The sequence below is a fragment of the Peromyscus leucopus genome, chromosome X (genome assembly GCF_004664715.2).
Source record: "Peromyscus leucopus breed LL Stock chromosome X, UCI_PerLeu_2.1, whole genome shotgun sequence".
Lineage (NCBI taxonomy): Eukaryota > Metazoa > Chordata > Mammalia > Rodentia > Cricetidae > Peromyscus > Peromyscus leucopus.
Genome location: NC_051083.1, coordinates 47,236,259 through 47,254,772, shown reverse-complemented (window position 1 = coordinate 47,254,772; position 18,514 = coordinate 47,236,259). Strand labels below are relative to the sequence as shown.

The 18,514-nt window shown below is 38.9% G+C and overlaps 1 protein-coding gene across 5 annotated transcripts in view; it reads left to right on the top strand.

Annotated features, from left to right (window-relative positions):
* The window catches only part of Gk (glycerol kinase), an 81,992-nt gene that overhangs the window by 13,879 nt on the left and 49,599 nt on the right, over positions 1 to 18,514 (top strand). For all 5 annotated transcript variants that reach the window (XM_028857918.2, XM_028857920.2, XM_028857917.2 and 2 more), the window contains exons 2-4: positions 3,122 to 3,195; positions 3,886 to 3,992; positions 13,444 to 13,521. In XM_028857918.2, the coding sequence (XP_028713751.1) occupies positions 3,122 to 3,195; positions 3,886 to 3,992; positions 13,444 to 13,521 (259 nt within the window). The remainder of the gene's footprint in view (positions 1 to 3,121; positions 3,196 to 3,885; positions 3,993 to 13,443; positions 13,522 to 18,514) is intronic.

Here is an 18,514-nt window from a genome sequence, read left to right as displayed (position 1 = left end):
TCTGCCTGCCTGTGCCTCCAAAGTGCTGGGATTAAAGGTGTGCATCATCATGCCTCGCTATTTATTTATTCAGACAATGTCTTATGTAGTGAAGCCTGGCACTGAATTCTTGATTTTCCTGTTCCTACCTCCTAAGTGCTGGAATGAATTTTAGGTTTATAGGTATGTACCATTGCATTTAGATTCATACAGTTCTGGTATCAACCCCAACGTGTATTATAGCACATGCTTGGCAAGCATTCTACCACATGAACTGTATCTATCTCCCTAGCATTCTTTTTTTTTTTTTTTTTGGTTTTTTGAGACAGGGTTTCTCTGTGTAGCTTTGTGCCTTTCCTGGAACTCACTTGGTAGCCCAGGCTGGCCTCGAACTCACAGAGATCCCCCTGCCTCTGCCTGCTGAGTGCTGGGATTAAAGGCGTGCGCCAACACTGCTCAGCTTTATCTTCCTAGCATTCTACCATCTCATTTTACCCCTTCCTTTTTGTTTTTTTGTATGTTTATGTTTATTTCCTATGTTCCTCTGACTGACCTCTAGCTCAGTAATATGTAGATATCTAAGACCAAGCTAGCCTTAAACTTGCAGTAGCCATTTTCCTGCCTCTGTTTCCCCATTTATTAGATTACATATGTGAGCCACCGTATCACCTCTGCTATTTCTTATCTGATAATTTTTCTTCAAGTAAGTACTTATAATAGAGTATACTTTTTTCAGACCTTCAACAAGTGTGCAAGGTACTGTTCTGTGTCCTGGGCATATGTCCATAAATAAAACATAGCCAATTGAGCCTACATCCTAGGTACATACTTTAGTACTGAGCTATAAATCATAAGATATGAAATGGGGTTCTGTCAGCTTATTTCTTTATGATGTTGAGTTAACCTTTGACTTGTAAGATATTTTATCTCCTCAGAGAACTTTAGAACTTGCCTTCTGGCTTTGTATTTATCACTTCTCCAGAAAAAGTGGTGTGCATCAAAACAATGGAAGGAAGCAACTTGCCAGAGAGTGTTTTCTAATCTTTATTTTTGCTTTTTTTAGTTTGTAGTCAACAGGTATTTTTCTCACAGGAAACTGAGGCATGGAGCTACTCTCTGAACTAATTAGAAATGAACTTTATGCTATAGTTACAGTGACTTGGAGAGTTAATTGTAGTTAAATTATAAATTCTTACTCTGAAACCATAAAAAAATGGGTACTCAAGTACAGGTACTAACTGGTAGAAACAATATCTAAGAAAAACTGTGACTAAAGTTTTAAAAAGTGCTGCTTAACTTCATTGAAATTGTGGTGAATTGTATAGCTTCTTTATTAGCTTTCATCCCCTGGTTTTAATGTTTTATATCAAGGGTCTGCTATTTATGGTACAGATGCCTGGTGGATGAGGCCTCTAGTTAGCTATTTTTCTCCTTGCTGATAAGGCTCTATTTTCCTGGTAAACGAGCATGATAAAGACACTACTGAATCTCTCTGTAAAGGAATTCACAAGTACCAATCCTGTGTGAGCATCCTTCTCATCTAAGATAAATGAGGAGTGAAAGCTGCTATTACCATCAGTATTATGTCAACTTCCTGATTCTTCTTGGTTTTTCTATTCACCAAGGAAATCTATGCTATTAATTGTATTAATTTCCATTTTGGCTTATTTAGGGATAAAGAGCCATTTTTTCTTCTTTCTTTGTTATTTTGAGGTAGGGTTTCTCTGTGTAGCCCTGGCTGTCCTGGAACTTGCTCTGTAGACCAGGCTGGCCTCACATTCAATGATCTGCCTGTCTCTGTCTCCCGAGTGCTGGGGTTAAAGTGTGCACTACCACCACTATTATTATTATCATCATAATATTTGATTTTTTTGAACACAGCCTTGCTACGTAGTTCAGGCTTGTTTCAACCTTATGGCAATCCTCCTGTCTCAGTCTCCAGAATGAATGTTGGGGTTACAGGTGTATACCATCACACCTGGCAGAAAATTTCCTCATTAAAAAGGTTATTATGTTTTATTTTCATGGGAGAACATCTTTTACATATGTTTTTAAGTTTATTCTTTGACCCATCCAGTCATATGTCTCATGGATTTTAGTTGTTTTCACGCCCATTGCCCTCTCGTTCCTTCCTCCATTTCCTGCTGCAACCCTTCTGCCGAAGAAGTTCTGCTCTTGCGTCTCCCTTTTATTGTATCTGTGACCTTCTGACTTTAATCAGAGTTGCTTGCATGAGTGGGGGTGCCATTGCCAAAGGTCTGTCAGGGAGATGGTGCCTCCTGAGCCCCTCTCCATCTCTGATGAAGCACTGAGAGATCGAATCTTGTGTAGGTATTGTGCAGGTAAGCACATCATGAGGGCAACGACCATGTCATGTCCCAAAGACATCTTCTTGTGCCATACACTTCCTCATCCTCTAGCTCTTGCATCGTCCTCATCCCCTTTTCTCGGATGTTCCATGAGCCTTGGAGGGATGATATAGATGTCCTGTCATCCATCATCACTTTTATTCTCGACACTTGGATTACTAATGGATCTCTGCATTAACTGCCACCCACAGCTACAAGAAGCTTCTCTGAAGAAGATTGAGAACAGCTATGGGTAAAAACATGCGTATATAGAAGGCAGTTTAATAACATGTCCATTTAGCAAAGCAGTAGTAGCAGGTTCCCTGCTAAGCCTACATCCTGCCTATCCATAGGCCCCTGACCACGTTTACAGTACCATCTCAGGAGACAATTATTTTTTAAAAAGATTTATTTATTTTTATTTTATGTGTATGGGTGTCTTGCCTGCATGTATGTCTGTATACCACATGCATGCCTGATGTCTATGGAGGCCAGAAGGTATCAAATCTCCTGGAACTGGAGTTACAGAGGGCTGTGAGCTGCCATATGGGTGCTGGGAATTGAACCCGGGTCCTCTGGGAGAGTAGTAAGTACTCATGACCACTGAATCATCTCTACAGCCAACCACATTGTAATGTTTTATGATTCTGCCTGAAGAATACGCCAAACATTCTTCATTGGTGGCCATGTCATCTGATTCATTGTTTTATATATGTTAATAAGAACTTCATTTGCTCAGTAACTTTAAACAGATTTTATATCAACCTGCATTATTATACTGATGTGTTTTTCAGGTTTTCAATTCAAAAACAGCTGAACTTCTTAGTCATCATCAAGTAGAAATAAAACAGGAATTCCCAAGAGAAGGGTATGTTTCTTAATTTAATATGTAAAGACATGTCACATTATTGGCTTTCCTCACCCCATGTACTCTGTGAATTAGTTTGATAAACTTAGCCAGACACCATCTTGAGAGGACCTGAGAGATTGGGATTGGCCAAGAAATGCAGCTCTAATGTCGTAGTTCATCAAGGGTAGCTTAGGAATTCAGCAATGGAAAGCAAAGTCTAATATAAGTAACACATCAAAGGCATAGTAACCATCAGCAGTTCTGCATCAACTCTGAAGTCATTTAATTCTGTGTCCTTATTGTTACTAATGGTGCTAAAATGGTGACTGTTTAGGAGATTGGTTTTGTTTTGCTTTATTTTCTGGCTTTTGGAACCAGGATAGTCTCACTCTATAGACAAGCCTGTCCTGCAACTTAAAACAGTCATCCTGCTTTAGCCTCTCAAGTGCTGGGATTTGAAGTGTGAGCTACCACACCTGGCTAGTGACCATCCTTAGAAGGATGGGTTATTATAATGTGAAGAATAAGAAAAATGTAAGGGAAATAGTTTTTTTCATTACTTTAGAATGTAGAATATAGATATGCTTTGCTTTCCTATTTTTTTCACTTATGTGCTAGGCACATCTAATGGGTTAACTTATTTGTGGAAACATGTTAGGTTTGTAATGAATTCTTGGAGACTAACACATTTATCCTTTTGTTCCAAAGATGGGTAGAACAAGACCCGAAGGAAATCCTGCAGTCTGTTTATGAGTGTATAGAGAAAACATGTGAAAAACTTGGACAGCTCAATATTGATATTTCCAACATCAAAGGTATTTTGAGTATTTTCATCTTCTAGTACAGCTCTGCCAATCCCCTTCATTAATTTATCCTTTCAGCTCATAATTGAATCTTTATGTACTACAAGCCTTTTTGTGAGAACTTGTGGGCACAACAATAAACAGGATTCAGTCCCTGTTCACACAGCCATTTTATTCACATGAACACAAGGAAAAATAAAAGAAGACAATACAAGTTAATTTCAGATACTAATAAATTCCATGTGGGAAATTAAAAAATGAGTGATATGATAGGGTGTACCTACAAGGGCTTACCTTAGATTAGATGGCCATGGGAGGCTTCTCTTCTCTGAGGAGGTGATTATTTTGCTGACATTTCAAGGGACATGAGGAGTCAGTCATGTGACTGTTGGGAGAAAAACATTTGAAGAAAAATAAACATTGCATGCAAAGATCTCAAGGTGAGACTAGACCAAGGTAGTCTAGGGTCACAAAGAAGACCAACATGTCCTAAAAACAAGTTGAGTGGACAGAGTGGGTAGGTAAGGGGTTTAATGGAGCCCAAATTGGAGAAATCAGTGGGGTCTTCTCAGCATATTTTTGAGTGTGATTGTTAGTTTTAATATCAGAGGCCGCAGGACATGACTTCCCAGTCAGAGACAGTTCCATACCTGGTGTGTAGAAAGTGGACTGTGATGGAGAGACCAGTGTGAGGCTTCGGTAGAAGTGTGGCAAGAGTATGGGGGCTTGACTGACAGCAGTCACATTGAAGCAAGGAAGAAAGACCAATGCTTGCTGACTGGCTGGCTCCTAGGGTAGTAGAGAGTAGTGAGTATTCGGGCAAGGGGAAGAAATGGGTCAAAAGTGATGCTTCAGAGTCTTGTAGTTTTTGTTTTATTTTGTTTCGCTGTATCTGGTTGTACATTGCTCCTGGGTAGATGGGATGGGATGCCTTTTATTAAGAAGGAAACACGACGGGGAGGAATGCTTTGGGGGAATAGTTTTTGAAATCCAAACACTTTACTTATAGAATTTCTATGAAATCACTGTCAGAAAGAACGAGTTTGTTGTAGATATCTCTGTGAATTCCTAGTTTCTGGTAGAAGATCTATGCTTGGCTATTTATTATTTATACAGGGAGAAAAGGTTACTTGCTACCCAAGGGTGCTGCAACATTGTATAGGGTGAAAAATCAATGTGGTCAGTTGCTGCTTCTTGTCTCTTGTAGCTTGTATTGTGTTGTTAAGTTTTGTTGAATATTTGTTTGACTTTTGTTTTGAAACAAGGGCTAAATAAATAGACCCATCTGGCTTCAAATTTGCTATAATTATCCTGCTCCTGCTTTCTTTCTTTATATATATATATATATATATATATATATATATATATATATATATATATATTTAGGTTTTTTGAGACAGGGTTTCTCTGTGTAGCTTTGGTGCCTGTCCTGGATCTCACACTGTAGACCAGGCTGGCCTTGAACTCACAGAGATCCGCCTGGCTTTGCCTCCCAAGTGCTGGAATTAAAGGCGTGCACCACTGCTGCCTGGCTGCTCCCGCTTTTTAAGTACTGGAATTATAGGCATTTGGTGTTTTGATTCATAGCCTCTTGGCTTCAAGACTTACCATACTCCTAAGATTTTTGTCCTAATTGGATTTTTTCTTTATTTGATTATTTTTGTTGGTATTATTATTTTCTTTTGGTTTTGATTTTTAAACAAGGTCTGTCATAGTCTGTAGCTGTGAAGAGACACCATGACTGTGGCAAGTCTTATAAAGGAAAGCATTTTATTAGAACTGGCTTACAGGTTCAGAGGTTTTATCTGTTATCATAGCAGGAAGCATGCCTGCATTCAGACAGACACGGTGCTTCAGTAGGAGCTGAGAGTTCTATGTCTAGATCAGGAGGCAGCAGGAAGAGAGATATAGGGCCTGGCTTGAACATTTGAAACTTCCAAGCCCACCTCCAGTGACACACTTCCTATTCCACAAGACCTCACCTACTAATAGGATCACTCCCTTTGGGGGCCTGTAGCTGGAATTTTCTCTGGTCTCACCCAGCTCTGCTGTCCTGCAGCTGCTTATAAAATAATCATTCAGAGGCTTATATTAATTACCAATTGTATGGCCTATGGCAGGCTTTTTACTAGCTAGCTTTTATAACTTAACCCATTTCTATCAATCTATAAGTTGCCACGTGGCCATGGCATTACCAGTCTGCTGGCATCTTGCTGCTCCTTTGGCAGTGGCCAGCCTCTCTGCAGATTCCACCCTTCTTTTCTCTGTCCCTCCACTTGAATTTCCCACCTGGCTATAAGCTTTCTTGCCATAGGCCAAAAAAGCTTTATTTACTAACCAATGGGAACAATGTATATTCACAGCATACAGAAAGACATCCCATAGCACTTGCCCTTTTCTGTTGTATCAAAAAGGAAGGTTTTAATTTTAATATGGTAAAATTATATATAACAAAGCAGTTATTAAGCAGGAATTACAGTTACAATATCTAGTTTATTTATATCTGGCAAAATTAGAAAATATTCTACCATCTATCCTATTTTGTGAGTCTAAAGTTTCATATCTAACTTATCTCTTATCATGACTAAGGAAAGCTAAAATTATAACTATCTAGTCTTCAGTTCTATCAAAGACCTCAGAAGGATATATTACCTAAGTAAACTGGAAGTGCATTGTAAGCAATTTCCAAAAATCTAGAATGACAGAGACATCTGGCTGCTTGGACAGTCATCCAAAGTTCCTCTGTAATGTTGGGGCATCCATCTTCAGCCTATAGGCCTAGAGTTTCCCTGTGTCTTGTAGAATGTCTGGCAGTCTCCTCTGCAAAGCAGGAAACTAAAGGACCATTTTGCCTTGTTTTGGCAAAATTTAGTGGCCATTTTCCAGTGGGTCCTGTATGTCCAGTTTATACAACATATTATCAAGCAGTCCAGACACAAGCAGTTTCTTGCCCAAATGGCTATTTTTGCCAAGAAGAAGACAAACTCCATATAGAGTGTCTTAGATGCCCATCTTCCTCTTTGAAGTAAATTGGTGCTGCCAGGAGCAGACAGGTTTGTCTCATTGTCGAGAAAAGTCTAAGTTTTTAAAACATTTTAAATGCCATATTCTGTAGGTGTTTGAAGATTACCTACCTAATTGAAATATATAACATGACTATAAGTTTGATTATCATAGATAATTAACTATTAATCTATATTTTTTAATGATACATTACAATTTTAAATGCATTGTATAAACATAATACGTTAAGTGAGTAAAAATATACATACAGTATAACAAAATTAACTTTAAATTTCTGTCAATAAACTAAAATCCATAGCAATGTAAAATATTTCAAACAAGTTGCTCTTTTTTTGGTCTTTTTGTTATTTTGTCTTTTTTTTTTTTTTCTGGAGCCGAGGACTTAACCCAGGGCCTTGCACTTGCTAGCTAGGCAAGTGCTCTACCACTGAGCTAAATCCCCAACCCCCAAGTTGTTGCTCTTTAAAAGTAGATTCAATAATCTACCCTTTCCTATCTATATCCTAAATTTCTATATCGGGGCCATTTTCTTTCAAACCACCACATTCTACTCCCTGGCCCCAAAGGCTTGTAGCCATATCATAATGCAAAACTGCATTCAGTCCAACTTCAAAAGTAACCCTTCCATAGTCTATCACAGTCTCAACACTGTTTCAAAGTCCAAAGTTCGAAGTCTCTTCTGAGAATCATGGCAGTCTCTTAACTTTAACCCCCTGTGAGATCAAAATGAAAAAGCAGATCACATACTTCCAACATACAATGACACAGGATATACATTACCATTCCAAAAGGAGGAAAGGGAGCATAGTGAGGACATACTGGATCAAAGGAAGACTGATGCAAGAGCTCTTCAGATCTCCAACTCCTTTCAGCTTTGTTGACTCCAACACCCTTCTTTCTCTTGGGCTGGTCCACTCTCCATTAGCAGCTCTCCTCGGCAGGTATCCCATGGCTCTGGCATCTCCAACATCTTGGGGTCTTCACCTTCTCAGCTTCACACAAAGGCCATTCAGAGACACCTCTGACTCATGCCTGGCCTCAGCAGGCTTACCTTAGTGATGGAGGAAGATTTCATAATCCCTTTCTTGTATCCTTAACTCTAAAGCCAAAACCATGTGGCCAAAGCTGCCAAATTCTGCTGCTTTCTGGTGCTGGAACATGGCCCACTCGTTCAAATACATTTTCAAAGCCTTCTGGTTCTGATAGTTTCTTTCACTGCCTAAGCTTGGCTTTTCTGAAACTTGAACTGTAGACCAGTCTGGCCTTGAACTCTGCCTGCCTCTGCTCAGAGTGGGATCTTGCCCTGAGGTCACCACTTCCTTTATTCCATTTAGGATAAGGCTTTTCTTTAAACTTATCTCCTTGGGCTCCGTTACACTTCCTGGTGCACCCTTTCTCCTTAAACAGTATATTCTGTGTACAGTTTCCTTGTTCCTTGTTCAGCTTGCTCCTTTTCATTATAGATCTACATGATAATCCATTAATAGCCACACAACACAGTCAATGGAAGGTTGTTTGGAAATGCTGTTAATCCACAACTCTTCAATTTAACCTCAGGCAGATTTTTGGGACAAGGGCAGAAAGCAGCCACATCTTTGTCAGAATATCACAAAATTAGTTTCTAGGTCACATCCTAAAGTTCTTCTCTGAAACCTCTTGAGCTGAGCTCCCACAGTTCAAATCATCCTCAGCACCACTGTCTTCCATGTTCCTACTAGGATGGTGCATTAAGTCCCGCTTAAAGCATCCAAGTGCTTTCTTAACCCAAAGTCCTAAAGTCTCCATTTCCCCCCAAACAAAAGCACAGTCAGGCACATCACAGCAACATCCAACCCCTGGTACCAGCTTCTGTCTTTGTGAGGGTTTCTCTTGCTGTGAAGAGGCATATGAACATGACAACTCCTATAAAGGAAAACATTTCATTGGGGCTGGCTTACAGTTCAGAGGTTTAGTCCATTATCATCATGGTGCAAAGCATGGCAGCACACAGGCAGACATGGTGCTGGAGAAGGAGAATTCTGCTTCTGCCTATCTTTGCCTCCCAAGTGCTGGGATTAAAGGCATGCACCACCAATGCCCAGCTATTCTTACATCTAAATAGAAGTGCAATCACCAAATTGATGTGAGCTGTACATCAAAATGATTGCTATTTTTTCTTGGGGGATATTCTAACAGTCTGCAACAGTATAAACCACTAATAGATGCTCAGTAATGCTCAGAAGAAGTAATGTCAAAAGAATCATTGTCTCTGAGGCATAAATAAACTTCACAGCTTAAAGAGATGTTTCATATAGAGTCCAGGATAACTGACCTCGGCATTAACATTGTTCTACCTTCCTGACACATAAGGTGGGATGCAATATTGTGCCTTCTGGGTCCACCCATATACCTGTCTTTCTGGGGTTTGTGGGGTATGTGAAGATGACACACAGTTCCAAAAACCAAGGAATTTGTCTTGCAATTGCAACAACTGGCCTGTAAGACTTCAGCATGTATCTGTTTCCTCTACCTCTTCCTCTTTCTCCTCCTCCATATGTAGTTCTGGCTGTCTTGGACCTCTCTATGTAGATTAGGTTGGCCTCAGCCTCAGACATCCACCTGCCTCTATCTCCCAAGTGCTGGGATTAAAGCTACTGTCTTGTTGATATACCTATTTCTCCAATATAAAAGTCATACCAAACCAAAGTGATTCCTTCCCGGCAACAACAGCCTGTAGCCAAGAATGAGAATATCCCATAGTGCCTGCTATACTAGGCAAGTCACGCTACTGCTTTCCCCTGATAATTTACTGAATTGTCATCAGAAGGGCAAGATTTTGCTTTCCTATGTAGAACTATAGGTACCCGAACTATAAAAAGTGTAAAGGATCAGCAATCACCTAAAGCAGCTTTCTTTAACTGCAGTGGAGGAAGAAGACTGTAGGACATGTAGCTGTTCATTAACAGAGGGCATTAAGTACTGCTCTTATAACTCTTGGACCAGTTTTTTTCCCTGAGCCACATTGTTAATAATCTCTCAAAACATTTATGTTTCCTATGCAACAAGTGAATGAGCTTTGCCAGTGAAGAGCAGTATCATTTAGTCTTATCTGATAATCATTGACAGAGTTCATCATATCTGGTTATAAACCTTTCCCAAATTCCTGATTCATTCATTTTAGTTGTCTCCATCTATCAAAAAGTACTGACTTTGAAGTTGAGTGTGATCATGCATGTCTATATTCTCAGCACTTGGAAGGCTTAAGCAAGAGGATTACTTATGAGTTCAAGATCAGAGTGATCTACTGAATTGAGACACCTTTTTCAGACACCCTCACCATAAAAATGTCTTTTTTAAAAAAACTTAAGCCACTGTGAACAATGTCTCCTAAATTAAAATATACTATCTAGTTGAACAGCACATTTAAACCTAAAGCCGGGCAGTAGGCTGCTCTGTCTGTGTTAGGCAGTTATGTTTGCCTTTAATGGCACTTGAGGAGTTACCGCATCCACAAAATTACAATGCCAGATGTTCTCGTTAAGTGATAGGCAAAAACTGTTTCAAAAACGAGGCCATGGGTCCTCAGGAGTTACATTCACAGCCGTTATTTTGGTGATAGAGTAAAGGAAAACCCACACATCCACTCTCACCCTAACACACAGACTGCTGTCCTGTCTTACGCATGTGAACCTCATGAGAGTCTCAGGGAAGCACCTTTTTCTGCAAAATAAAGTTCCACTAGTGGCCATATCTCATTTTGAATTTTCAAGTATACATGTTACGTGTAAAACTACACATAGTTTTTCACTGCCTGAAAAGCAGAAAGGGTTTTTTTATTTTGAGACAGTGACTAGCTGTGTAGTTAGTTGGCTTTGAACCCACAAACTCTATCCTCCTGCCTCAGCTTACTAAATGCTGGGATTATAGGCATATGCCACCAAGCTCAGTGTGAAAAGCTTAATACATCTTCCCACATGTTGCTTGTAGTAGCAAGAAAGCTATTTTTGTAAAGCTTATTATTTTTCTCTGTGCAATTACAGGTTTTAATTCCAAAATGTGTTGCAGTGTTAAATTAAACCAGTATTTACTGATTTTAGCTGGGGATTCTGTACAGGGCCCCATACATGATAATCACTCAGCTGTATCCTACTCTGTTTTATTTTTCAAAGAATTCATATTATCCACAATATGGCCTAGATAATAATTACTAAGACTTCAAGTTTTAAGTACAAAGACTTTTTCTAAGTATATTTTGTTAATTGTGGTTATAACTTTTTGTTCGTCTATATGTATGTATGGTTTTATGTTTGTTTGTTTGTCTTTGAGATAGGAGATAAGATCTGGATATGTAGTCCAGACTTGTCTGAAACTTACTATGTACTGAGACTAGTCTCAAACCCATAGTGAACCTCCTCCTCCAGTCTCCAACATGTGCAGGGATTGTAGTCATGAGCCACCATGCTAGGCTTTGGGCAGGTAAGATTGCTCAGTAGTTAGAGGCAACTGCTCTCAGGCCTTGCAACCTGAATTCAACCCCCAGGCCCTCCATGGTGGAAGGTGAGAACTAATTTCTGCAAGTTGTTCTCTGACCTCCACCTTCAAGCCTCCTACTCAATAAATAAGTGTGATATATATATATATATATATATATATATATATATATATATGTGTGTGTGTGTGTGTGTATATGTATATAAATGTAATTATATATATATATAAATGTAGTTTAAAAAGGATTTTAGGGTACAACAGCAAGTGTTGGAACACTGAGAAAGCTCAGTGGCATTGCAGACCTGTGTGCTCTAATAAAGATACCTGTGGCCTGAAGAGAATCCTGAAAAGCGATTTCAGTGGACTTTGATTGTCTGCAAGGAAAGCAGTTTCACTTGACATGAAGAAATGGAATTAAGACAGAGGAGAAAGGGAGTGGTTTATAGAGAAATCCTGGACCCAAGAATCAGATGGAAATAGCTCTAGATTAGATTCTCAGTGTGAGTCAGAAGGAGCCAATAAAGAAAGGTTGCATGACAGACATGTGACTTGAGGATTGTGACTAAAACGAGCAGCCAGCTGATTTACAGGGAAATTAGCAATGAGGAAATGGACTCTTAGTTGTGAATTCACCGTGGTTCCACATTGTGAAGTTTTCATTTTCAAACAAGTATCACTTTCGCAATATTCCACTGTAGCCACCCATTGCTAGGCTCCTGCTGCTGTACCATCTGAGATTCCAAGGGATTCTCTTATCCTGCTCAGGCCAGGCTCATTGTCTGCAACAGTCTCTGCACTCAATGGTGATGATGACGGCAGCTCTGAGTGACATTTGCTTCAATACTTATTTCTACCAGACATTTGTTTTAATATGTAGTGACTTACTGCTAGGTGGGGACTTTGAACTTACAAGAAATGTTTACAGGAAATAAAACTCACTTTACAAGAAATAAAACGCCAAGGAGACAAAATAAGGGGACTCAAGATTGGAATTTAAACAAGTAGATATTTGGCTTTGGTGAGCCTAAGTGCTACTGAATATTTCCTTAATATTTCTGAACTTTGTAAAGACAGTATGTGTTGGGGTGGGGTTGTGTATGTACTACGGGAGTGTGTGTGCAGGTCAGAGGATAACTCTGTGGAGTCTTTGTAGTTAGTTCTCTGTTCATTTATCTTGATTCCAAGGAGCAAACTCAAGCCACCAAACTTGTGTGGCAAGTACCTTTACCTGCAGAGCCATCTCACTGACCTGTCTATCTTCGGGGACAGTGCCTCCCTTATATAGCCCTTGAGTTCCCTATGTAGCCCAGACTGACCCTGACTTCTGGTCTCCTTCCTCACTCAGCCCTAAACACGGCGATTGCAGGCACGCATTCCTACTACCGTGCCTGGCTGTGGCTATTTCCTTAAAATGCGTGTATGCACATATGTACACCTATAGGAAGGGACATTTCCCATAACAATTAGTAAACAAATTGTTTATTGTTGCACATAATACCAAATCAGTCATTGTAAACTGGTGAAGTTATTACATCCTTTGAGACAGTCTGGAGCCTTTTCTCAATAATGACAAGGATCCATGTCATTGTGTGCTTCAAGTGACGTAGAAGGATTCTGTAGCGTTAACAACTTTACATTGTATGTTCACTTTTTTCCCCCAAGGGTATTTAAGGAAAATAAACCAGATATCACTACCAATATTCCAAATGGAAGGCTGGGTATGGTGGCCTGTGTCTTTAATTATAGCATTCTGGAGGCATAAGTGTGTGTGTGTGTGTGTGTGGGGTCAGTCTCTGCCAATTCAAGGTCAGTCTATCTACATAGGGAGTTCCAGACTACATAGTGAGGCCCTGTCTCAAAAAAAAAAAAAAAAACCCGCAAGGTTTTAAAAAACGTTAGTTGTTCCTATTATCCTGAAGTAATATTCTACGTGTTTAATGTCTTCTTTCTGTTGACTTTCTTGTTAAAGCCATCGGTGTCAGCAATCAGAGGGAAACCACAGTAGTCTGGGACAAGCTAACTGGAGAGCCTCTCTACAATGCCGTGGGTAAGCCATCATGCAGAGGTGCAGCACAAGCCTTGTTCCATTTGCAGAGGTGGTCACACTAAGTCATCTGACTGGAAAGCCGTAGGTTCATGTTTCCTATAATCGGAGATGGGCAGCAGAGTTCTCTTCAGTTTTTTCAGATCATAGTTATTCACATATTTATTAACTCTCTCCCTTGCTTTCTCCTTTTGCTGATTATTTGTAATCATATAAATGGGTGGATAGTTCCAGAACTGTTTTATGACCCCCACTGTGTTTCTGACATCTCAGAGATCTTTCTACCCGCTACCCTAAAAACTCAAAATTGCAAGTGTTCAAAATTGTCTATAACCTATTTGTATATTGGTCCTTTCTATCTAAAAATTTGAACTTTTTAACATAAATTATCAGAATTTTAGATGATTCTGTTATGGATTTAACTGTTTTGTAGGGTATACAAAGCTCAAAAATCTCAAGATTACCAGTAGGTGTCACATCTTAGATGTAAATCTCCCTGAGTAGATACTAGCTAGCATCATCCTTAGCACATGACAGTTGCAGAGCACTAAATTATACTGTTACTTCCTGAAAGGAAAGTTGCGTTCTAAATCTATACCCATTAAAAGATTTATGTCACAAATAGGAAATCATGCTGGCTATGAGGGCACATGCCTAAAATTCCAGCACCGAGGCAGGAAGATTGTCTCAAGTTCAGAGCCAACTTGGATTACATGGCATGTTCTAGGTCACCTAGGGCTGTAAAGGAAAACTCTGTTTCAAAAAAAACAAAAGGAGAAAAGAAAAGATAAAATAATGTGTGATTATCATAGTAAGTTATAAAGAAGGGAAACTGAATGATTTTCAAAAAGAAGGAAAGGACTATGAAACAAGAATGGGAAGCAAATAAAAACATATAAATCTAAATATGTATCTGTTAAAGGACAGGATTTTTCTGTGCGGTGAAATTTATTCATTGAAACTGCTAGTTAGTTACTGAGATAGTGCAGTGAAAACGAAGAGGAGAAAAACTGGCCAGACCTCTTAGAGGCCAGATCCAGCGGTGGGTTTGTGCACTGGAGAAGTCCTAAGCATGAAGGAGGCGACTATTCTCTGAGAAGCTCACACTCGTGTTCTAGCTTGTGTCTTTTTTTTTTTCTGGATCCCTCTTTTCTTCTTAGCACTGTGCTTAAAATCTGTATTACATCTTTAGCAAAACCCCAGCACTGTTTCACAAAAGAGATGATAGAAAAATTAAAAAAATAAATTAGAGCTTATGAGAATGGAAGTTAGTTAAGTAATATTAAGGGAGGAAAATAGCTTTTTGTTTTATATGAGATATTAAATTTCTGATTGAAGCTATTTTCTAGCAATTAGCAATTAGATTGTTTTGAAAGTTTTTATTTATTTATAGTTTTGAAAGATTTGCCTGAAAGCTCTTATTCCATTTATTTATTGCATTTGTTTAGTTATTTTCAGGGAAGGCAGGCATACATTCTGTGGCAGGCATGTGGAAAAAAGAATAACTGACTAGGGTTACTTTTCTACTTTCACCTTGTAGATCTCAAGGGTCAAACAAGTTGTCAGGCCGGGCACCAAGCACCTTTCCCGCTGGGCTGTCTTGATGGACTTTGTGTGTTTTAAGTGTTCCATGCTGGTCTTGAACCCACTATGTAGCTAAGGATAACTTTGAACTCCTGGTCTTCCTCCCTCCACCCCCAAGTGTTTGATTTACTGGGGTGCACCACTACACTTGGCTTTAAATTGCTTTCAAAGGCCGGGTGGTCATGATGCATACCTTTAATCCCAGCACTCGGGAGGCAGAGGCAGGCGGATCTTTGTGAGTTCAAGGCCAGCCTGGGCTATAGAGCGAGATCCACGAAATGTGCAAAGCTACTCAGAGAAACCCTGTCTTGAAAAACCAAAATAAATAAATAAATAAATAAATAAATAAATAAATAAACAAACAAACAAACAAATAAATTGCTTTCAAAGCAGATTTGGAAATTTCCAGCACAGATGTGATCATCTCAACTTATTATAGATGACTTCACTATAGGAAGGAATATACAATTAAATCCAAATGCTTGGCTAGATACCTTTGTATGTTCCCTGTTCTGTGGTGACCCCTAAATATACCTCAGCAAATCAAGGAGGCTTGTCGTTTAGCTTTGTGTCACAGAAATGAGGAGTAGAAATTTGGCAGCTAGAAGAAGAAATGCCAGGAGAACTAGAGAAGAGAAAAGATTTAGAGAAAGAAGCTGCTTAACCGTCACAAGGAGAGATTTTCCTCCAACTTCATTTCACCTAGAAAAACATCGAATTATCATCCATCCATGTAGGTTTCAGTTGAGAGTTTCATCATGGTATTAAATACTTAGCAGCTTTATTCAAAAGAAAGATCACATGGGATTAGTGGAAACAGAATTAGATTGCCCCATGGATATGTGGTCAAGCTTCTTTGGCTTGTTTTTATTATGGTGTGATGTTTGCACTTTTAATTTTCTCTATCTTAATTCAGGCTGCTAGAACCAAAATACCATAGACTTGGTGGCTTATTCAGTAGATTTGTGTTTGTGATAGTTGTGGATGTTAAAAGTTTGAAGCTAAGATGAAGGTGCCCTCACAAGACCAAATCAACTGGCACCTTGATCTCCATATGGTGGAGAGCACGGTGCAAGAAAGCAAACTCTTTCCAGTCATAATTTTATAAGTGTACTAATCCCATTTGTGAGACTCTGTGGTTCTAACCTAATCACCTCCCAAGGGCTTCCCATCCTAACTCCTTCAAATTTGGGGTTAGGAGTTCATTATGATTTTTTTCTATGATGTATTCAGTCCAAAATCATTGGTGGTACATTGATCCAAGCCCTTGCGGCATGGAGCCAGGGAGATCAGGAGTTTATATGTACATATTCACTATATATAGATATTCCATATATATATATGTGTACACACACACACACACACACACACACACACACACACACACACACACACAGTATAGTGAATCTGAGGGCAGCCTGGGATATACATGACTCTAAACAAAACAAAACAGTGAAATCAGTTCAGAGCACTCTTTTTCTTCCTTTTCCTTTTCCTCTTGTAAAGCTGTCACTCTAGCCTATTTTCATTTTCCTGGTTTGACTCAACTGAATTATGTAACTAATGAACAATATTTATTATGAACAAGCAACTGAGAAGAAATGTTTGTATTTTTCTGTTTTAAAATTTCCCTGAGATGGCTTATTGGGTGCCTGATAACTTGAGTTTGAGCCCTGGGATGGATACGTGGAAGGAGAGAACTAACTTTGCTAGTGTCACAAAACTTCCATACACATGCCAGGCACACGCACCTTTACACACACACACACACACACACACACACACACACACACACACACACACACACAATGAAAAATGTAATAAAACAAAATGAAAAGAAAATCCCTTTCATGTGGCCTTGTTTTTTACTATATGCTTGGTAAACAGTGAATATATTTACCCCTAGTACAGGAACAGGGGACATAAGATGTAAGATCTTAAATTAATTAGTGGTCATGGTATAGGTTTATCCAACAAACAGAATCCTGACAAAGGCTATGCTAACTTGCAATAAAGCTGTGTGCTTACTGCTGTCTTTTCCAGCTGTAAACAGATGAAAGTTCAGTGGATCCCATAGGTACATATGACCTATTGTTAGCTGTCCACATATATGTTTATATATATATACATATATATATATGCATGTTCTAATATATATTAGAATTAATAAGGTACACAGTAGTACAGTTCACTTTACATCACTACTTCCCAGACACTGAGGTCTGTCATTGGCATTTTGGCTTTTATGTACTAACAGCTAAAGTTGATTTCAGATTCTGCATGTATATGCATTTGCAAACACACACACACACACACACACACACACCCCTTTCCTACTCCCCATTTTTCTTATGGCCCCTTTCTGTTATTGAAAATATTACCAAATGAGGGGCATAGTCTCTTCTTCCTTGTATATGAGCTTTTAACCAGCTTAATTCATAGCTTAACTATTGGCACTTACAATTCATATATTATCGACAGGAAAGAAGCCAGCAACATTTTATAAAACTCTGGTGGTCCTTGCTTATGGTGTGCTGGATAACATGGAGCCTTCCTTTCATCTTACCACACTGCAAACTGCTCAGGACAAACCATCTCAGAGGAGACTCACTATTTGCTTTGTGCTTAGCCAACCAGATATAGATGATTCCTAGCGATTTTTTCCATTTTCATTTTCTTAGATGTGCTTGTTGCTTCCTGTTGTGATGATTAGCCAAAATTGTTCAGATTTGTGATTTATTATTCAATATCCTCTGAAGATGATGATTTCTTCTGTACTGTGTATATCACTTAGCTAACAATGGTCCATAGAGATTGAAGGCAACTACATTTCTCTTCACTCTAAAACTCTTTTGTCAGGACAAACTAAATATATTAGAAGTGACTTTATTCACACCATCTAAATTATTTTTGTAAACTATTCATTGGATGGTCTGGACCATTGAAATCCCTATTTTCTCAGTCTAAATAAAAGCCATTAATAACTTCTAGAAGGGGTTTATATAGCATTCTGTGCTCCTTAGAGTTTATTTCCTACTATATATTACTTTATAACTTTAAGAATTAGCAGTTTCCTATTCCTAGTAAACAGTGCTGTTCCTGTCTATGGAAATGATTTTACTTCCAGCTACCCAATGAGGAAAGTACTTTCTTGGGATTGTACTTTCCCAAAATAGCTCTTTCATGTCCTGCAGCATATGACCACAGCAGGGACTGTAACATGTTCTTTTAACATCCCCTGAAGATGTGCTCTTGTAATGTATCATGCATGATTTTAGTTCGGTGATTTTTTTTGAACTAAGATGCATATATGTTGCCAAATAGGGAAGAATTTTTCTGAACAAGAAACACACACTTACATGGTTTTCATCCAAATGGAAGTGCTAGTGAACCAGACATTCAGACTGGACTT